Source organism: Rutilus rutilus (genome assembly GCF_951802725.1).
Source record: "Rutilus rutilus genome assembly, chromosome: 8".
Taxonomy (NCBI): Eukaryota; Metazoa; Chordata; class Actinopteri; order Cypriniformes; family Leuciscidae; genus Rutilus; species Rutilus rutilus.
This window is the reverse complement of record NC_140222.1, coordinates 3,867,599-3,890,827: the sequence shown is the minus strand read 5'-3', so window position 1 is coordinate 3,890,827 and position 23,229 is coordinate 3,867,599. Positions and strand designations below refer to the sequence as shown.

The 23,229-nt window shown below is 38.6% G+C and overlaps 1 protein-coding gene across 1 annotated transcript; it reads right to left on the bottom strand.

The window, feature by feature from the left end:
• Positions 1-2,118: 2,118 nt before the first annotated feature.
• Positions 2,119-21,325, bottom strand: LOC311294748 (uncharacterized protein). Its single transcript, XM_084415778.1, has 3 exons — positions 20,636-21,325; positions 17,075-17,160; positions 2,119-5,096 (listed from the first exon to the last, which is right to left on the bottom strand). The coding sequence occupies exons 1-3, from the start codon at positions 21,073-21,075 to the stop codon at positions 4,198-4,200; spliced, it is 1,425 nt and encodes a 474-aa protein (XP_084271904.1). The 5' UTR covers positions 21,076-21,325; the 3' UTR covers positions 2,119-4,197.
• Between the last annotated feature and the right edge of the window lie 1,904 nt (positions 21,326-23,229).

The window sequence follows — 23,229 nt, the reverse complement described above, 5'->3', positions numbered from 1 at the left end:
GCATCGGACCTCACTATGTTTTGAGGGTTGATTTTAAGGGGAGAATAGCACTCCCCCTTGCTCTTTAGAGTATTGGGACACCCTACCCCTACACGAGAACGTGCAAAAACAAGGGTTAGGGCAGAAATCTAGGGTAAGGGGAGGTATTGGGACAGGCCCTTAGTCTTCTCGCCCCCCTCAGGAACCTGATGACTGGGTCATGCTGTCCCACCGTTTTTGACTCCACAAGGTCGTGGTGCGCAGAGATCGCAGCCACATAAACCTTCAGGGTGGAAGGAGACAGCCTTCGTTCTAACCATTCTTGAGGAAGGAGAGCACGGACCCCATTTTCTGGGGTCTTCTCTGCGAGAACACCAGGAGACAAAGAGGTTCCACTTCAACGCAGTCTACGCAGACATGCAGTCATAGGTGTGTCTCGTGGACAGGGCCCTAGCGGAATTGATGGTAGCCACCACCTGAGGTGGTAGGGTACTCAAACCTGACGCGTCCCGTCCAGGACCTACACATGCAGGTTCCACAGATCGGGACGTGGGTGCCAGAGGGTGTCCCGTCTCTAAGGGATTGGCTAGGAAGGGTCTGTCACGAGGAGCACCAGTTCGGAGAACCAAGTCCGGGTGGGCCAATAAGGCGCAACCAAAAGGAATGTTGTTGGTATCCCCATTTTTAAAGCGTCTCCCTTCCACATTTGGCCAATCCAAATCACAATCGACGGGCTTCCCCCAGACATGAGAAGCAGATGTGCTGCTGGCTGGTTAGTGGTTTGGGGCTTCTAAGCCCAAAATGAATTATTTTATGCCATTTGTCGATAAATGCATTCAGCTAGAGCAGGAATGTCTATCAGTAATGCACAAAGCTTGAGTGTTCGTGTGTTTAATCTTGTCTGTGTGTTGCTCACTGCACTGTCCAAATATAAAACAATTTAATGGGGAACCTGGATGTCACTGGTGTTATAAGAAGGGAGAAGTTGTTGCCAAGGGGAATGGTTCCTCTAAGTGACTTAATTGTAACTGTTTATTGAACTGTTGTATGAAATCAATGTCATATTTTCAATCGTGAAGGTATTCGGGAAACAGCACTCGGCGTGTGAGGTTGCTTAACAGTATCATATGTTAAAAATATAAAAGATTTTATAGGCAGTGTGTTGTTCACTGAGTTTCTTTGTGCGAGCTGCACTCATTCATCCTCCCTGATTTTGCACAGGACCTGTGCAAGAAGGATCACTGGGGGAAACGCATATTTGCAGAGGCCCCGCGGCCAGCTGTGCGCTAGTGCATCCATGCCGAGGGTCCCGTCTTTCAGGGAATAAAATAAGGGGCAGTGGGAAGAGTCTAGGGAGGCAAAGAGATCAACCTGTGCTTCGCCAAACTGTTCCCTAATCAGCTGAACCGTCTGGGGATGGAGTCTCCATTCTCCAGGAAGTGGCTGAACCCATGAGAGCTCGTCGGCCGCACGGTTCAGCTCTCCCGGAATGTGAATGGCTTGAAGTGACCTCAGATGCTTCTGACTCCATAGGAGGAGATGGCGGGCGAGTTGCGACATACGGCGGGAATGTAGACCACCTTGTTGGTTGATATACACTACTGTCGGCGTGTTGTCTGAACGGACTACTACGTGTTGGCCCTTGAGCAACGCCTAGAAACGGTGCAGAGCCAAGCATACAAGCATACCCGAAGGCCCAAACGGGCGCCGTGCCGGAGCACCATGTCCCTGTGTTCGCAAACCTGGTCTCGAGAGTTAACTAGGATCAGCCAGTCGTTGAGATAGTTCAGGATGCGAACCCCGTGTTGCCGGAGTGGCACAAGGGCTGCCTCGTTGACTTTCGTGAAGATGCGAGATACAGATTAAAGCCTATATATACTCTAGTAACTAACTCTACAAACATTTGTAAACCAGTGATAGATGGGTCTCTTAACCTTTACGCTGAGGAGAAAATCCAATGCAACTTTGAAGGGACCAAGAGAAACATGATTATGTATTAGCATAACTTTTAGATGTAACTAAAGTAAAATTATCAAATTATTTATTCTTGATGCAAGAAGAAGCAGACAATAAAAATGGACAATAAAAGTTTAATACTTGGTGCAGAAAATACAAAAAGAAAGTCAAATTGGAAGCAAATCAGACAGATCTCTCTCTTTATTGACTAACAAGATAGCAAAGCATCTCAATCAGCCTCTTCTTCAGCTTCCTGAGCAAGTACAGTTAGTAAAAAAAAAACAGTTGTACTTTTAAACATATACATTATATTAAGCAACATTAATATGCGATATTGCTCTTTGAGAAGGAACTGCATCTTCGAGTTGATGTGAATCTCACAGTAGAAACTGCTGTTCTTAAAGATAAACTATTTAATGTGACAAATTTTGACAATGTTTTGTTTATACTGTCGATGGTTGTGGCCAGGGCTGTAGAGTTATAGAATCGCTCCCCCGAGAAAATTTTGATTTCTTTGATTTACATATGTGCATTTCAAGACATATGAAGGCTAAACAATGTAATAGCTTAGTAATAGCTTTAAATAGTAATAGCTTTAAAATCATGTCAGTGGGCAGTAGATTGTTTGTCAATATCTGCTCTCTCTTCATCTCCATCACTTTCTTTTTCTCTCAGTCTCTCTACTATGGTCTGTCTCTTCCTAGGGGTGGGCGATATAGCCTCAAAATTATATCACGATATTTCAAGAATATTTGCGATAATGATATTTATGACGATATAGAAAATATATACAAAGTAATAAAGATACAAATAAAGAGAAAAGTTTTTGGGTAGGTCTATTCAGAAACTACAGAAACTGAATTTGTATATAAAATAACACTGATAGTCCTGAGTCCTGACTAAATTAAATACATAGGCTATTCATTCTGATTCCTTACAATGAAAGCTATCTTTTGCTGTTTTGACGTCAACATTAATGACAGACACATATGGCTGCTGTCACTTTTAGAGCTAGTGCCCGGATCCATTACTGTTTTCATTATACTGTCTGTCACACTGTCACACGGGTTTTATGCTTATTTCAGACATAACCGACTGTTTATATACTAACCATGACCGGAATTTTTACACAATTTTGCGTGTTTTTTCCCGTTAAAGCGATATAATCCGCGAAAAAGAACTTTTCTTACTCGCGAGATTTGTGAGACGGCTTTACTGTATGTATGCACGCAGAGTAAACATCTCTCAGAGAGCGCGCGAGAGTACTGAATAGTTTAAAATCGCAAATGTTTAAACTGATAAGACTTAAAAAATTATCAACTTTAGTTACGATGCAAGTGAGAAAAGACAATTCCGTCATGTCCTGACTGCTAAACACAAGAGTGTGGTATCGACGCTTGACTTGTGCAACCCATTTTGAGAGCGAGAGAGAGAAGACGCGGCACCGCTGAACACTCACGCGGTTGGTAAAATTGCGTCTTGGAGAAAGTTTTAAAATGATTGATTTGGTCGTCATTGGAGGCTGACTTGCTGCTCTCGCGCTCAGACTGGTGTTGTTGTGCGTGCTAGGGAACGTAATGTGCCATACGTCATTGCGTCGCTATATCAGTGATATCGCGATATGACACTTTTTTTATCATGTAAAAATTTATACCGGTATTATCGTGGACGGTATGATATGGCACACCCCTATCTCTTCCCCTCCTAAAGCTGAGCTTTCTCTGATATTCTTTTGATTTTTGTCTGTGTCAGTGAAGAAAGTAAACATAGGCTCAACTGATATTTATATACATCAGTTTTCTTGATTATTTTCGTAATCGTATTTTCGTTATGGTCACTTATCATTTCTATCCTAAAATAGCTGTCAAATATGAAATGTTTAGTTTAGCTATATTTGATCTCGCACTTCATGACCGTAAACTGAAGGCTGGAACATGCGCTCAGCAGCTTCTGTGAACATAAAGCCTGTCTACTTTAATTTGATTGGTCATCTCAATATTCTGATGTTGATGAGCGGCGACAGACCGCAGAGCTCAGACGAGAAGATCTTGGAGCTGTGCAATATCCTTGCAGCACTAAAGTAGAGTTAATACTATATTAGGGAATTATTTCACAAACTTTATTATATACACCTTGGAAATATACTGAAGTCTGGACCTCGGTGACTTCATAACTGGCTTCAGCCGTGGTTGAGGCTGGTTAGACAAACTAATAGGAAAGAGAGGTGGCATCACACTCGAAAGTGCTGGAACTGAAGATAAGCTACTTAATGTGAGTTTTTGTGTGACTGTGTAGATTAGATGATTGGCTGAAGCTCTTCCCACATGCAGTGCAGTGATACGGTTTCTCTCCAGTGTGGATGATCATGTGAGACTTAAGGTGTCCTTGTTGTGTAAAACTCTTCCCACACTGATCACATGTGAAGGGTTTCTCTCCAGTGTGGATCCTCTCGTGTGATTTCAGGGATCCTGACCGACTGAATGTCTTGTCGCAGTGTGAACACTTGTAAGGTTTCTCTCCAGTGTGGATCCTCTGGTGCCGTTTCAAATCTTCAGCTGTGCTAAAAGTCTTCTCACACTCAAAGCACATATAATTTTTTACACCAGTGTGTATTTTTTGATGTCCTTTTAAATCCTGCGGACGTGAAAAACTCTTTCCACACAAAGAACATGAATGTGGTTTCTCTTGTGAATGAACTGTCATGTGGCTCTTCAGGTTTGAAGCTCTCAAAAATGTTTTGCCACATTTATCACATTTATGCAGTTTCTCTCCAGTGTGGATGATCATGTGTTCCTGAAGGTTTCCTTGTCGTGTAAAACTCTTCCCACACTGATCACATGTGAACGGTTTCTCTTCAGTGTGGATCCTCATGTGAATCTTCAGACTCTGTTTGTATGTGAAACTCTTCCCACACTGATCACATGTGAATGGTTTCTCTCCAGTGTGGATGATCATGTGAGACTTAAGGTGTCCTTGACGTCTAAAACTCTTCCCACACTGATCACATGTGAACGGTTTCTCTCCAGTGTGGATCCTCATGTGAATCTTCAGACTCTGTTTGTATGTGAAACTCTTTCCACACTGAGTGCAAGTGAAAGGTTTCTGAGATCTTCTTTGATGTTTCTCCACTTCATTCACTTCTTCATTTTCATCCATCGGGCCTGAAATTAAAGTGCTCAGTAAATCAATAAAATAACAATTATGTAGTGAAAAAAAAACAAAACAAAAAAAAAACAGATGTAATGGCAGAAAGTATTGAGTTTTGTTCAAACATCTGTTATACAAGATTATGATGATTTTGATCCATTATGTCCCTGGAATTTTCCATGAAAGGGGTTCATTAATGTACTAGACATTATTTTTATTTATTCATTAAAGGCACAAATCTATAGAGCCCCTAATAATTGGATATTATGATGGGAGGAAATAATATTTCAATGCTTTTGTGTTCTTTTGTGTAACTTTTTGATATTCGCAAAACCTCAGAGATATTTGCGAGTAAACGCAAAATTACACGTGGGAAGGCAAACGCTTTTGCGAGGGAGATGTACGGGCGTCCTCAGGCAGTGGTTCAGGCTTTAGTGGCTTTGTCGAATAAAGAAACATTATCAGCATGCTGGTGTAAAACTGTATATTTCTCATCTATTACCACTAGGGCTGCACGATTAATCGAAAAAAAATCACAATCTCGATTCAAACATAAATGCGATCTCATTTCTTAATGATGGCAATTCACTTCCGTGTATTTCCCTGCATTCAGATTAGGGCTGCAACAACTAATCGATAAAATCGATAATAATCGATTATGAAAATCGTTGTCAACGAATGTCATTGTCGATTAGTTGGTCTGCTCACGTCACGGGGAGCGTTACTGATGACGTCACTTTCATGACAACGCAGTCACGCGAAATGGCAGAGAGTAGGCTAATCGGAGAGAAACATCAGCACGGCAAGCAAAAACTGTATTCTCATTATTATGAAGATGTGAAAATGGTATAGTCTAGTTTAATTCAATGCTACTGTGTAAACAGCTTTGTTTACTAACTTCGGGACAGTCACACTAGATCTATTTTGTATCGAGCATCAGGTTGCGCAATCAGTTCGCTCGCAACATAAGTGATGGATTAAAATAGCGCTACCGCAGAAATAGGTTAAATTAAATGGTGTTTACAAAGTGAAGCACTAAATATAAAGGCAGTTAATAACAGCAGCAGTAAAATATTGTTTTTTAGTCACTGTAGTCAGTGGTTTTCAGCGAATGCTTGTGCAGTAATACATAATTTTTTCTGTAACGTTACTTTTAATCAAGCCTGTTGTCAGCTGCGTACCTCCATTCCGCTCTCTTTTTATAGCATTTGTCTACTATGTAAGGGATAATCCCGCTTATTACATGGCCACCCACCAAATAAATCAATAATTTTACACAATTTATTTAAAAAGGAGTTTCTTGATTTAAAAATGATTGTATTGCTTCCGCTAAAGAAAATAGTCCGTTCCGTCTCTAATGTTAGAATCCTGTGTCCATAGCAACGCTCTGTTTTTCTGGTGTGTTATACTTCGCAGCGGTCTGTTATCAAGAAATAACAGATCGCATTCTACATTGGAATTCAAAATCTGCTGCTTAATATCTTATTACAAACATGTTTGTGTCCTAATTTCATAATGTGAAGTTTATATGAGCAGCGCAACTCAATATTTTGTTTTGTTTATTTATATTTTGGATATTTAAAGAAGTTTTACTGTTTAAAAACTGGACAAACTTTTGTGTTTGGGGTTTAAAATGTAAAAATTTAAGATTATATTAGTAAAACTCAATGTGTGGCTTTTGCACTTTTTAAAGTACACTTTTACACATAAATACCCTGATTTAGGGTTTTATTTAGTTATAAACAAAAATCAAATTGAATAAAAAAAAACACCTATCCGATTAATCGATTAATCGAAAAAATAATCGTCCGATTAATCGATTATCAAAATAATCGTTAGTTGCAGCCCTAATTCAGATCTCTGCAGAAAAACCAGCCAATTACAATTCCCTTGTTGTACAGCCTACCGAAGTTAATGAAAAGTGTATGATGATAATAATAATATTCAAGTTGTACCGGCAAAAGTGAGTGTTTAGTGCTGTTCGCGAGAGTCACGAGTCACCACAGCAATCAACTAACCGCTTACGTTTCTGTGGTAATCTAATAGTTACAGCTCCTGCACTGGATTCAAGCAGCTGCAGCTTGTTTAAGGTAATGGCAAAAACTATTTTAGAACAGCAGCGAAAATGTAAAAGTAGGCTATATAAACTTTAATATATCCTTTTATGGAAACGGGCGCTTTGCTGTCCTTTTACACTTTTGCGCAGAGACAATTTTATGTCCTATAAATGTGTCATATTTTTTAATCCACGCAGATTTCAGTTGATGATTCTGTTTAAAGTTATTAATAACAAATCATGAATGAAAGAGAAAGAAAAGAGCAGAATGTGCTTTATATCGAAAAGAAATATTAAAAGCGCGATAAGTCGCGAAAGATAACTGAATTATACTGACAGGATGCTGTGCGCGCGCTCCGAGCGCAACACGGACAAGCAGTAGTCTCCGGTTGCGCGCCTAAACGGCCAAATAAACACAGAAATATTTCAAAATGCCAAGTCGAGTATTCCCGTAAACACAGTAGATGTAAGTACTATGTACATTCTGTGCCAATTGGGGCCCAGTTCGTTGGTGCACATTAACAGCTGACGAATTTAATGTACTCTCGCACATTCAACAGTCCCGAAAATGAGTTCACTTAGAGAAGCAATGGGGGAAGTCACCTACGATATGAACAGTTTCACACGAGCAGTCCTGATACGCGATGAATGCAGTTGATCCACATCCCATGACAACAAACCACACAATCTTTCCAGTCCCGGAAAAATTCCGAATTCCACCATGAACGTCCAATAACTTCGACACAGTTATTGACCATGAATTTGAATGTCACTAGCTGTTAAGCCCTCATCACGCACGTCTTGACTCACTATGACTCAAAGATCACGGAGAAGATAACAGAAATAAAAAAAAAAACATTTCAAATAGCAAAAACAAAATAAACCACACGTTGTTTCTCTACACTTTGGGCCTTATATTACACAGAATATATTAAGTCTCCAAAATGACGCACTTCTCAAAAGCAGTCAAATTACCGTCTTTTCATGCCATGTGAGATGCTCCTCCCCCTTCACGTAACTCACGTTATGACGCAAACTAATCATGCTCAACAATCACTGGCCAGCAATAGTACATTTACATTTAGTGCTATCTCATTGGATATGAAACAAAAACATATGGTTATATCACATTGAAATGATATTGAAATGTGAAAACAGAAAATGAAAAGCACAAATATTCAATATTTTAAAATACTTCAAAACAAAAGGCATATTTATTTTAGGGGTCCCTACAAGTAGTACGAAATTACGAGTCATCCAGTTTTTTATATCAGCTATGCATTCTGTTAATTTTGTGAATTAGTAAGTTTCGTTAGGTTTTGAAGAAATATAGAGCTGAGTATCATCAGCATAACAGTGGAAACTAATTCCATGCTTCCTAATGATATCTCCTAATGGTAGCATGTACAGATTGTGTGTGTGTGTGTGTGTGTGTGTGTGTGTGGGTAGCATGTACAGAGTGTGTGTGTGTGTGTGTGTGTGTGTGTGAGTGAGTGAGGGTAGCTTGTACAGAGTGAACAGCAGCGGTCCTAGTACTGAGCCTTGTGGTACGCCATACTGAACCAGTCTCAGTACTATGGTACGGTCTAAATCCTGACTGGAAATCCTCACAGATATCATTTCTTTCTAAAAATGAACACAGTTGTGAAGACACTGCCTTTTCTAGTATCTTTGACAGAAAAGGCAGATTCGAGATCGGCCTGTAATTGACTAATTCTGTAGGATCAAGTTGCGTTTTTTTAACGAGCGGTTTAATCATAGCCAGCTTAAAAGTTTTCGGTACATATCCTAGAGACTAGGGCTGCAACGATTCATCGAGTTACTCGATTTACTCGATTACAAAAATTCCTCGAGGCAAAAACTCTGCCTCGAAGCCTCGTTAAATTCCTATGACGCGCACTATACGCGCAGGGATCTGATTTCACACGGACCGTTGTTCAGTGTTCAGGAAGTACACCATAGCGCGTGATACATTTTGAATTTATTTGGCGCGATGGCAGAGAGTAGATGTCCATAAACGGCAGAGAATGTCTAAAGTTTGGGATCGCTTCCTTTCAGCGTCGCTGAATCAAGGTAACGATTCTGTCCCCCGCATTTTTTTGACCCAGCGCCAATATTTTCGCCCGTGCCGAAGCCTATGATGTTCGCTGAATTTAATCCCATACTGTATTTGTAGTGATGCGGTTTGACTAGATATGATGTTTAGCTTTGATGTTTTTAAGAAGTAAACGTATAGCCTAAAGAAAGAACCCCTTCACACACACACACACACGCACCCTCGTCTCTGTCACGCGCCAGTCAGACCAATTGCGGCAATGCATCATGCTTAAACTTTTATGTAGCCACGCAACAATAATTTCAGCATGCATTCACTGTATACACCGAGACGTGAATGATGGAGGAACAAATATTGTATTGCAGTCTTTGCGAGACCTTGTCTATGTCACGTCTACCAAATAGTTACAGACAACAACAAAAAAATGAAACTCCCCACCAGCCTGCTTCTCCAAATCCACTTGTACTTTTGGGGAAGACATAATCGGCTACCAAAGTAATTGAGCATAGAACATTTTAAATTAACAAAAATATATAATACTACAAAACGTGCTAATATTCTTCAACTAGCCTAAGTGAGAAACAAAATGCTGTTCTTTTTCTATTTAACAAAATGCATATTTGCAATAAAACAGTCCCCTTTTCAAAGCTACACTTATCTTTTTTATATTGTATACATTGTGTACCTGTTTGGCTTGATATTTTATATTCATTTCATTTATTTTTGTTCTCCGGTGGGTAATTTGCAGAAGGTGCAATCCTTTTTTTATGTTGTATTAAGAAGACAAAACTAAGGCCAAATGGCCTTTACTAGGCTATTTAAGTTTGTATTCATAGTTTTACATGTTATACATGTTTTACAGTATAAAGTTGACTAAACTGTATTGTTATATAATTGTTGGCACTGGCACTTACAAACACTAAATGGGTAAAAATTACAATAAATAGGCTTAGTTTTGAAGCCAAATGTTGGAGTTTTTCAGCCACATCATTTTCGTTATGCATTATTTGTTTTGGTTGTTTAAAAACACACTAAAGGTTTTTATCCGATTACTCGATTAATCGATCGATTAAGTGCTAGATTAATCGATTACAAAAAGAATCGATAGCTGCAGCCCTACTAGAGACAAAGATGAATTAATGATATTAAGAAGAGGATCTATGACCTCTGGAAGTATTTCTTTCAGTAGCTTAGTCGGTATAGGGTCTAACATACATGTTGTAGATTTAGATGATTTAATGAGTTTAGTAAATTCTTCCTCTTCTATAGCAACGAATGAATAAAATTTTTCCTCAGGGAGACTACAATGCACTGCCTGATGCGATACTGTAGTAGACGGTTGCATAGTTATAATTTTCTCCCTGATATTATCAATCTTACAAGTGAAGTAGTACATAAAGTCATTACTGCTGTGCTGCTTGGAAACTTCTGGAGTTGAAGCTTTCTTTTTCGTTAGTTTAGCCACTGTTTCAAATAAATACCTAGGATTATGTATATTTTCTTCTAATAGGGTTGAAAAATAAGCAGATCTAGCAGCTTTTAAAGCCTCTCTGTATGCAATCAAGCTCTCCTTCCATGAAATGTGAAATACCATCTCTCTGGCTGCTCTCTTAAGGGCCCGAGTGTGCTCGTTGTACCACGGCGTTGGACTATTTTCTTTAATCTTCTTTAATCGCAACGAAGCAACTGTGCTGGAAAAGAGAGAGTTAAACGTTTCTGTCGCAATATCTAGTTCTTCTAAGCTATCTGGGATGCTGAGATGATGAAACTGATCAGGAAGATTATTAATAAAGCAATCTTTAGTGGCAGAAGTGATACGTCTTACTAGGGGTGACCCCGAATAGTCGAAGATTCGATGCTTCAATTGGAGGAGCCTGATTCGACTACCGATCTCACGGTCGAATCTTCGCAGAGGTGTTATGAAACGAGGACCATGCCACTTTGGCTATATGAGGGCGCTCAATGTCTGATTTCACATAGAACTAGCGGTCAATACGTTAATTCAGCCTATTATGATAATGCTGTATATAAAAATGTGCAAAAAAAGAAGCTTTTAATAAATATTTTTTTACGTGCGTGAATAAATCCAAACACCCCGTGACAGATTTAGGTTTCACTTTCGATCTGTGACCGACAGAGGAGCGTCTCGGCGGCAAGGATTTAAATCTTTAACAATGTCTGGGATAAGAAAATCTAAAGTGTGGATGTGCACCATCAGAAAGGATATTCTCCAAGGCTGGATTTAGCATCAGGAAAACCAAGATCGCACTTCTGCCGGCCAACGTTAACATGTTGGTTTTCCACAGGACATTCTAAAATGCTTAACGTGAAAAAAGCTTTTAAAACGCTTAAAAGGCACTTTAACGTGGCTTAATGTACACAGTAGTACGCACTTTATTCAGAAACCATGTGCAGATAAGCAGATGAACCCAGAATATGAATACAATGCATTCCTCCTCTAGTAAAGCGTTTTCTTTATATAATTTGATATTTTAATTTAACTATTTTAGGAGATTAAGACGTTAAACGTTTCTAACGTTAAGTGTTTTAGAATGTATTTTATCCGCGCGCACAAAAGACTCCAACGGACACAGAGTGAAAGACTGGATTTGTTCTCTCGATCAGGTACGGGTACAAGTGATTTCAAAACTTTTCAGTCGGTTCTAATTTGATTTTTGGATGCTGTGAACATTTTTAGCTAAAAAGACTGCCTCTCCAGTTTAGCATTTATTGTTGTTTCTGCAGTTAAAAAGACAAAGTTGAAAATTATGGCTACTATCGTTATTTTAATAATTTCTTTATTTTATTTTTATTTTATTTATTGATCTTATTGATTTATTTATTATTTATTGATTGTATAAATTCATCTGACACTCATGCACATTTTCATTATGTGTTAAAATTGTAATCTTAGTTCAAATGGAACATTATTATTATGTACAACTGTATACATCATTTAAAGAAGCATGATGTATTTATTGTCTAATGCCCAGGTGGTGTAGGATTACAAATGTATTAAATGTTTAATTTAGTTTTTCCACTGCAATAGTATATAAACTGATAAAGTTTAGTAGACTAATTTCAGATGATTATTGAGTCTCCAGCAAGAGTCTCCTTTCCGGCCAGTCCTGTTTTCTCTATAGTGTTTTAAATGAGTCAGATCACTGAGATTCTCACCTTTTGGAGCCCAAATGGCTTTCGGAGCCCCTGGCTCGTTGAATCGTTAGGTTGATTGGATTAGCTGTAGGGGAGACTTTTTGTCTTTAATGGCTCTGGGATGGCTCTTGGAACCAGAGTTCCTGGCCAGTATCAGCATTTGAATAAGTTATGCTGATTCAATTGGACTGGTAGTGATCTCAGAGTAGGGTGTGTTCCTACTTCATTTGCATGCTTTGTTCAGAGTCTCCGCCTCTATGTAATCCCTCCCCCTTGGAATGTATACAACTACAATGCATACTGTATTAGATTTAGATTTTTTGAATGACTGCAGCAACGTCCTTGCTTTGATGAAGGAAAAGAAGTTTCCAACAGTGGCATGCACAATATCAAAATATAGACCTTATGCACCAGAGAAACGAGGGCGCCGCCATCTTTGGAATATTGTCTTTTAACTTCCGTTTTGCGGTCGCTCTGTACATTTCTATGGCATTTCTGTCCAGGAGTAATTAGCTTTTTAAGTGGATTTATTTAATGTAAAGTTAACGAAAGTTATCATGAGGACTGTAATGTTTAAAGCAGATGACTTAACAAATGTAAATCGACCGGGAAGATTTTAAAACGAGCCGTTTATTAATAAACACGCAAAACGCTGTGAAAATACAGACCGGAAGTCAAAAGACAATGAGCGCAGCGCTGAAAAGGGGCGGAGCTACATAAGGTCTATAGAACTGTAAAATTAGCAGGGCTTAAAGTGAAAAAAAAAAATCCTGAGCCTGAACTTTCTGTGGCTCAACCAGGACTTTTACCAAGCCTGTTTCAGGCATGAAAATGGGTCAGGGGTGAAAAAGGTGAGAAGGATATTACCCCTTTAGACTTTATTTGTCCCCATAGGGCAATTGGTTTTGCAGCAAGATAAACACAGGACAGTCACAGATGCACAAATACAAGACAAAAACACATAAGAAATAATTAATGTAACAGGCCCTTGTTAAAATAACATCTGACAATTCATAGTATAGCCACATTTCCATAACCATCCCCATTTCGGCAACAACATCATCAAAAACAAGCAATACTATACATATTATAATAATAATAACCCCATCACTATTTAATAGTTATAGTCTGTCTACTCCTCCGGGCTGAATTCATAAACAAGATGGCTCTCGGGACGAATGAATACTTATATCTGTTATTCTTCACTGGAGGTAATCTGTACCGAGACCCGGAAGGCAATATCTGGAACTCAGAATAAAGGGGGTGGGAGCTATCAAGGATAACTGCATTGGCCTTCCTAACTACCTGTCTATCATACAGGACAGAAAGGCTACTCTGCTGAACACCTATAATTTTACTACTGACCTTCACTATATTGGAGAGGGCAGTTTTGGCCTTGACAGTGAGACTACCATACCAGCAAATTAAAGAGAATGTTAAAACAGACTCAATGTATGATTTATAAAAAAGGGTCATGAGAGTCTTATCAACACGAAATTTTGACAGTTTGCGAAGACAAAACAGTCTTTGTTGGCCCTTCTATTACCCCTTTAGGCGGGTCCGGGGCATGATCCCCCGGGAAGAACATTTTGAAAATTCCATATTTTAAAAGCATCAATCTGATGCATTTTTAGATTCATTTTTTTGCCAACCTTGGGAGAGCTGGAGAAACTTAACTTCAGCCATGAGTCAAAAATATTATGGCCTCCTTACTTAGTATTATGCAAGCCATTTATGCCAGCCTGTCACTGGGTCTAACATTTACAGTATATGAGGCACAATGTGGTAAGGGCACCACAAATGGCTTAATGCAAAACCCCCACAAGATATGGTGGACATGCTGTAACTCGTCTACTCTCCCATCGTGATTGACAGCCAATACAATGTTATGTAATTCAGATTTTAATATTTTATTGGCAAAGATAACCTAAAACACACAATACAGTGGTCATCCTCTATTGACGAGGTTTGCCAAATCGGGTTACACAAAGAGCAAGTCGAAGAGCCCATATACTGTAGAAGAGCAAGTTTTTCACAGTCTATAGGACTGTCACTCCAGTTCAACCCCAAACTAAGTATTATGATACTGTCACTGTTAGGGATGGGCATCGTTAAGTATTTATCGATACTACTCCTCTTATCGATACTCCTTATCGATCCGGTACTTTAAAAGGAAAAAAAAAACTTAGATAGACTACTGTTTATAGGTAATGTAGCCTACGCCTATATTTATTTTTTATTACACATTTACTCTACATTTGGACCCAATTTATCTCCAATTTGTGCAAACACTTAATATATGGGAGGTAAAATACAAGTATAGACCAAAATGTGAAGTTAATATTTTTCAAAATTATCTAGTAAATAAAGGATTAAGTCTCATACATGTTTTGTTAATCAGGGTTTCTGCAGGTTTCAGTAAGTCAAATTTAAGACCTTTTTAAGACATTTTAAGACCATGAAGATTGAAATTTAAGACCTACACGACACATTATCCAAGTTAGATAGATAGTTACCTCGGGATCATTAGAGTATCTATCTATCTATCTATCTATCTATCTATCTATCTATCTATGATTATCTGATGTGTGTGTGTGTGAGAGAGAGGGAGAGGTAGATTTTTTTTAATAGAAAATTGTACTTTTGCATATTATACTGTAAAAACACAATTATTGTTAATTTTAGTTGATCATAGTTGATCATAACTAGAGAGGAAATGATGAGATGATTAAAGTGACCAAAGTTATCACGGTTATCACTGAATCCTGTTCAAAAAGTACTAATACTACAGTGTCTTGCAACATGTTATCTACTAACATGTACAAGTTCAAATAAAGTTTTGACAAAAAAGGTTTTATACAAAGATAAACCTCATATTTCAGCCTTTAAATATTTTTTTTATAAAAAGAATGAGTCAAAAAAGATAAATTACTGACATTTACACATTAGCTTATATTTATTATTAGTGTTTGGGTGCACCCCCATCCTTCATGTTGACTGAGCTTTCAATGTTGTTATGGAAAGGGATGATTGGTTGGTTCCTGTCACATGACCTGCGGTGCGTTTGCGGCATCCTGAAAAGTTTAGTTTTTTTCATCTCGTTACGCCTGGTAAAAAAATTAGCGCGTCGCTTGAATTATGAGCGCGCTTGCCGCACGCCTACATTTGAACAAACTTGAGCGTGCAAAAGATCCGATATGTGAACGGCCTCTGGCGAGCTAGCTCATTTCAAGCCACGAGCGACTGGAGCACGCGAGCGACGTGTTGGAGACCCCTGATCCAGCGCTCCGCTTTGTAGGCTACAACTCCATACTTTTTTGCTACTTTGTAATAACTTTCTGCGGCCAGCGTTTCAGGAAGTGAACGAGGGTAAACACTTTTTTAGACCTGACTAAATGAAATTTAAGACCTAGGATGAAAATCTGGCCGTTTTTAAGAAAATCTGGCACGGCACGTAGCGGAGCGGGGATGGTCCGACACCGTGCTCTCGTGTGGGGTACCGGGGATGGACAGATCCGATGCAGCGAATGAATTCATGAGAGCAACAGAGCCTTTTAGTGCTTATTTTAGCGCCGGTCATAAGCGCGGCGACGCAGCGACCCCGTTCACCCGACTTTACTCCACAGAATAAGCATATAAACTCTACACTCACTGTGGATCAGTCGTAGCACTTGCTGCTCTTCGCCTCTTTATCCGATGACTCGTCTGGTCGATCATTAGCGTCCATTTTGCAAAACTTCTTTTGCATAATCCGCAACAACAGGCCTGTCTTCCACCTGCCCTGCGCCCATCGCCGCTTCTTTTAGATGTTTAAAGTTGTAAATAAGCCATTAACACTAGCTACAGCATCCATGTAGTCATTGTTTTGGTTTCCGAGAGAAGCACGTTAGAGCGAGGCTGCGTGTGAGATGCATTCAGGGACCGTAAGAAGTGCGGGAAAGGCGAGTTTTTTTCACAAATGCGCGGAAAATCGGGACAAATATATAACAGTCGAGTTCTCCAGCGGGTGGCAATAGTGGTGACAGGTAGGTTGAAGGGGACCGGTGTGTTATTCAAGTCAGATTAAAGTGCCTCCGACTGTAATTTGCAGCCTGATAAATACATTTTGCCTGCGCCGGAGGCCGGACCTGCCCTCATGCCGGAATACTTTAAGCCCTGAATTAGGCTGTGTAGTTGACATGGAGATAAGACGTCGGAGCGCAAAAATGTGGTTTCTCCTGTCCAACAACAACCAGACCGTTATTTCCGGCGTGACGATCGAGTCTGTCCCAAAAATACCTCTCAATGCGCCCTCGTGGACTCACGCCAAGGGCCCTATAGGTGTGCGCTACATGATGTCACCAAAGTGTGGAGTCTGAGGAGGTCCACAAGTCCGGAGTGTGCCATTTGGGACAGGGCCATGATGTCTTCAAGTTTTCCCTGGTGTCTGCGCGCGCAGTGAGTGGGCGCGGCCAATTAGATAATTTTTCGTCTTGACGTCACAACAAAAAGGAAAATGACTCATTGGAAAAACGATTCATTAAATTGACTCAGAGTCGACTCCTACTTTTGAGAGACAATAACTTGTTTTACGGTGAACTTTCATATATAAAACTTTGCAGGATGTTTTTGTTCACTTAGATCTATGTTACACACTACATGAAAGGTAATTTTCAAAATAACATAATAGGTGCCCTTTAATGTTCTTCAGCCTCACTAATGAAGAATCAGGAATAAACACCAACCTCTTTGTTCTTCAGTGTGTTTCATTCTGCAGTGTTCTGGATCTCTCATGTTCTCACTGTCCTTCAATAAACTCTGTCTTTGCAGATTTCAGCTCTTCCTGATGGTTTGATGCTCGTCTTCACTTGTAGCTGATGGGAATATTCCAGCATTTATTGGTGAATTGCAGTGGGAGGAGCTTCACTGACAGAGGAGGGGCTTCACTGAAGGAGGAGGGGCTTCACTGAAGGAGGAGGAGCTTCACTGAAGGAGGAGGAGCTTCACTGAAGGAGGAGGAGCAGATCTGACTAAATCAAGAAGAAATCACTTACTGAGTTAAAAAAAAATAGTCCACCCACCCACAAGTATTTATGGTCACATTATAAAAAATTAAGAATAAAAAAAAAAGATTAAAACATAAAAATATATTTACAGGTTTGCAAGAAACAAATGGCGCACCAATACAGTTAACTCAACTTTTTTTTGTTTATTGTGTTGCATATGAAACATGGTTCATCACAGATTATTGAAATAAAAGCCATTATGAAACTTACCTATATCTTGTAGATGTCACAATAGCTGATCGTGTCGTTTGCTCAAATCTGTTGACAATAAAATGAGCTTAATGTGTCAATTTACAGATCTGAAGACATCAGCATAATGAATGAGGAGAAAACAGGATCTATTGACATGAAATAAAGAGGCTTTTCAGCTGCTCTGATAATAGTGATGAGCCACAGACTATCAATACTAATTCAACAAGAATATAGAGAATACAAGAATGATACAGTAAAATATTACAACAGTAATATAAATGTAAATATAAAGACAGCCGCTGATGACATTATCAACCCTTGTAATTTGTCCACATGAATCCGATTCCCTAATAACTTCATAACAACAAAGAAGTTCGCTAACATCTTACCGTTTTGTATGGGAAAAGAAAGACACACGATGAAAACCTTTCTGAAAAGACCCCGTAAAATGTTGAGTAAACTTTATAGTACAGTTACGAGATTTAACGTGTGAACTGTTTACCTCAAAAGACTCAGAAGACGCGCGACCGCGAAAGTGGTGACGTCATCACCACGAGACGAAATAAATGATAGATTATCAAAAACTAATTTTTAAGCATACCTTTTCTCCACTCAACTCTGGGATTTGGAACAAAAAAATATATTACGTTTAAAAATATATATTTTTTTTTTACAGAAACTTGTATAATAACGGTATAATTTTGGTCAGACAGTTATTAGAATAATGAACATCTCTTTACTGTGAATTCCTTAATCATTATAAGATCCCTGTAACTACTAAAGAGTTTGTTGTAGTATTTGATGCCATTCCCAGTGGCCTTATTCAACTTTTCAGGCATGTTTTTAAAAGCCTCTCCTGCTCGCCAAGGCTGCATTTAAAAAAAAACAGTAATGTTGTGAAATGTTATTACAATTAAAAAAAAGAAAAGTATAATTTGTTCCTGAGACCAAAGCTGAATTTTAGCATCATTACTCCAGTCTTCAGTGTCACATGATCCTTCAGAAATCATTCTAATATGAGGATTTGATGCAAAAAATTTTTTTTCAGGATTCTTTGATTAATAGAAAGTTACAAAGAACAGAAATATAAATCTTTTGTAATATTAATCACTACCATTCAAAAGTTTGGGATCAGTAAGAAATTGTATTTATTTTTTGGCTGGGGAAAGAAATAAAATAAATCAATGGGAAATCAATGAATCCCTAAAATGGGATCGTCAACATGTGAAAAACTACTCAAACCCAAAATCGTATCAATTTATTTAGAGATTTCTGTAACTTATCCAACCATACACAGAACAGACCAGACATCCAAGAAATGCACGCTTACTCAAAATGACATTGCACTAAACATGATGCAAGTAGTTTTACATTTTGTTTACCCAGAAAACTAACATATCTAGCATGAAGTTTTGTTCTAGCATTAGCCTTACCTAAAGTTTTCATAGCCATACTTGCACCACTTAAATCACTGTCAAGGACACAGCCAAGATAATTAACACTATTTCTGTTTGATATTACACAATCCCCTACCTTGACAGACAGGTTAGGAACCTTGTTCAGTTTACTTTTAGACTCACATAACATGATCCCGTTTCTTACCTAAATGCAATAAGAGTTTATTTTCAGAGAGCCAGGCTCTTACTTTACATAACTCCTCATATCACTTGTATTTTACTGACATCCTCGTCTGAAACCAGTAAAGCAGAGAACAAATTACAGTCACAAACTGCTTGCATATCATTTATGTATAGGAGGAATAAAAGGGGGCCTAAGACACTTCCCTGGGGAACTCCATTATTAATAATCGTTTATTCAGAGAGAAACCCATCAATTTCTACAGTTTGTATTCTCCCAGTTTAATAAAAGTTCAACCAGGCTATCAGCATACTTGAAAAACACATGACACTTAATTTATCTTACAGTACTGAATGATTCACTGTCAAAAGCTTTTTGGAGATCCAAGAGTACCATTGCACTCATTTTACCTCCATCAGTCTGCTTCCTTATAAAATCTGTTAAACACAATACATTTATATTTGATCATTTAGCAGACGCTTTTATCTAAAGCGACTTACAAATGAGGAGAGCAATAGAAGCAATCAAACTAACAACAGGAAAACATTAGAATTAACTATTTTATTTATTTATTTATTCTTGATGCAAGAAGGAGCAGACAATAAAAATGGACAATAAAAGTTTAATACTTGGTGCAGAAAATACAAAAAATAAAGAAAGTAAAACTGGAAACAAATAAGACAGATCTCTCTCTTTATTGACTAACAAGATAATAAAGCAACAGTTAAAAAAACGTAAAAAAAAAAACACTTGTACTGTTAAACATATAGATTATATTAAGCAAAATGATATATGCGATATTGCTCTTTGGGAAGAAATTTCATCTTTGAGTTGATGTGAATCTCACAGTTAAATATAAACTATTTAATGTGACAAATGTTGACAATGTTTCTTTTATACTGTCGATGGTTGTGGCCAGGGCTGTAGAGTTCTAGAATCGCCGGTGTCCCAGATATGAGGTAGTTCAGGGGGTTCGGGGTCATAAACATAGGCTCAACTGATATTCATATACATCAGTTTTCCTGATTATTTTTGTCGGTTGTTTAACATTTCTATCCTAAAATAGCTGTCAAATATGAAATGTTTAGTTTAGCTATATTTGATCTCACACTTCATGACCGTTAACTGAAGCGCTAGAACATGCGCTCAGCAGCTTCTGTGAACATAAAGCCCGTCTACTTTAATTTGATTGGTCATCTCAATATTCTGATGTTGATGAGCGGCGACAGACCGCAGAGCTCAGACGAGAAGATCTTGGAGCTGTGCAATATCCTTGCAGCACTAAAGTAGAGTTAATACTATATTAGAGAATTATTTCACAACCTTTATTATATACACCTCAGAAATATACTGAAGTCTGGACCTCGGTGACTTCATAACTGGCTACAGCCGTGGTTGTGGCTGGTTTAGACAAACTAATAGGAAAGAGAGGCGGCATCACACTTGAAAGTGCTGGAACTGAAGATAAGCTACTTAATGTGAGTTTTGGTATGTCTGTGTAGATTAGATGATTGAGTGAAGCTCTTCCCACATGCAGTGCAGTGATACGGTTTCTCTCCAGTGTGGATCCTCTCGTGTGCTTTCAGGGATTCTAACTGGTTGAATCTCTTGTCGCAGTGTGAACACTTGTAAGGTTTCTCTCCAGTGTGAATTCTCTGGTGCCGTTTCAAATCTCCAGCTGTGATAAAAGTCTTCTCACACTCAAAGCACATATGATTTCTTACACCAGTGTGTGTTTTCTGATGTTCTTTTAAACTCTGCAGATGTGAAAAACTCTTTCCACACAAAGAACATGAATGAGGTTTCTCCTGTGAATGAACTGACATGTGGTTCTTCAGGCCTGAAGCCCTCAAAAACACTTTACCACATTGATCACATTTGTGCAGTTTCTCTCCAGTGTGGATGATCATGTGAGACTTAAGGGTTCCTTGTTGTTTAAAATCTTTCCACACTGATCACATGAGAACGGTTTCTCTCCAGTGTGGATGATCATGTGAACCTTGAGACTCTGTGTGTGTGTGAAACTCTTTCCACACTGAGTGCAAGTGAAACATTTCTTGTCTCTTCTTTTCAGTAAAGAAATACTTTCAGTCTGTGAGCGAGTTTTAGCTCCAGTTTTGACATGATGATGTTCCTCCTCCTCTTCACTCTCCTCATTCTCCAGCATCACGTCTGAAATGAAAGTTAAAAGTATCATGTTTCTGTAGCAAGGACTATTACATATATTAGATCAACTGCACAATTATCTAACATAATATTAACATTTTAAAACTATACAACAGTAATACAGTTCTGACAGTCTCTCAGAGAAATATAACATTTATTTTAATAAAAACATTGTAATATGAACAAGTAATTAGCCATTGTACATTTTTGGCGAACAAATGGCGTCAACCAGGAAGTGACATCATTTGAACTCTTTCTAGAGTATGATGGGAAAATAATCTCAATCATTTGTAGTGTTGACTACATTCATCAACTACTGTTACCAAAGTTACAAGATAAATAACTTTTTATTATGAAATACAACTAGACTAACTTTGGCCTTGACATTCATAGGGAATTTGAAAGTTTAAAGGGGTCATATAATGGTACATGCACTTTTACAAGTTGATTGTACTGAAATGTGTGTTGGCAGTGCCTGTACACAACCATCATATAATGATAAAAATCCACCCATTGTTTTTTTTTATAATCTTCTTATGTTTCCCCCATCTCAAATCAAGCTGTTCGATTTTGTGATGTCACAAAATCAACGCCCATCCCACGATTGTTGATTGACAGCAGCGTTTCAACACAGACCCGCCCTCGCTCGTGAGCGAGCTGTCAATCATAGCCCGCACGGACCGGCGCGGTCATTGTTGATACGTTGGAGCACTGTCTATGAGCAGAATGGCGTCTAAGCGAGTGTGGTGTTCTTGGGTGTAATAATGAACACAGTCATTCTGATGTTCCTAAATCCAAATCGCTGAAGACGCAGTGGCTGAGTTTGTTTTCGAAGGGAATATTCCCCACGATCAACAGCAATGGTTTCATGTTTGCACAAATAATTTCACACACCAGACTGCTTTACAAACGAGGGTCAGTATAAAGCTGGTTTTGCTAAGAAGCTGCTCCTGAAAAAAGGATCGGTACCAACTATTCGTGTTCCTGCTGCACCTCCAGAAGAAGAAGTGAGTGTAATATTTTATTAACCTTTATATTAATATTTATATTAATCTTTGCAAATTGCTTGCACGCTTCACGATGAATGCGGTGAAGGATTACAAATTTAAGAATGTTTAAGATCTGCTGATCCTACTTCCTTACATAACATCACATGAAAAACTAAGGTGAACTACACTGTATTGGGCATTCAAGGTGAACATGATGGTATCCATTAACTGATTAGATTCAATATAGTTTCCATTGAAGGGGTTTTGTTAGTCTTTGATCTTCCTACTGAGAGTTGAACTATGTGTGAATGTTTACATAGCCTTAGTTCTTGTGACCATGTGTTGTTTATACAATTTGGGGGGTAGCATTATCTCCAGTTGGGGGTAATTGCCTCTATTGTCTTTAGATGATTAGATGTAGTGGTTATCTCTAAGGCAGTATGTAAGGTCAAGACTTTTAAGGACTGTCAGCACCTTTAAGGACTGCCCACTGAATGCCTATAAGATACCATGTAAAGTTACGTTAGTTAGATTGTTGGACGAACTGCAGCAACACTCAAAGAATAACTCCTGCTTGAACGATATCCCAACATCTCCTGGTCTTGCTTCGATGAAGGAATAAAGTTTCCAACAATTTGGTGCCATGACCCGGATGGAGATATACTCACTGGAATCCAGATTTGAAACTTCAAGCTCCAAAAAAAAAAAGAGCTCAAAGAATGAACTTTTCTGACTGAGTTCCAGACAAAATTTTCTGTGCAACCAACGATTCAGTGAGTTTCACTTTATTCAAAGAACCGATGCAGACCAGTACAAATTTGTATCCTCTGCGCCATCAGAGAAGAGTTAACAGACAGCTGCAGGGTTTTGTTAACTAAGTCATCCTCTAAAGTTTTCTTTTAGAGATGA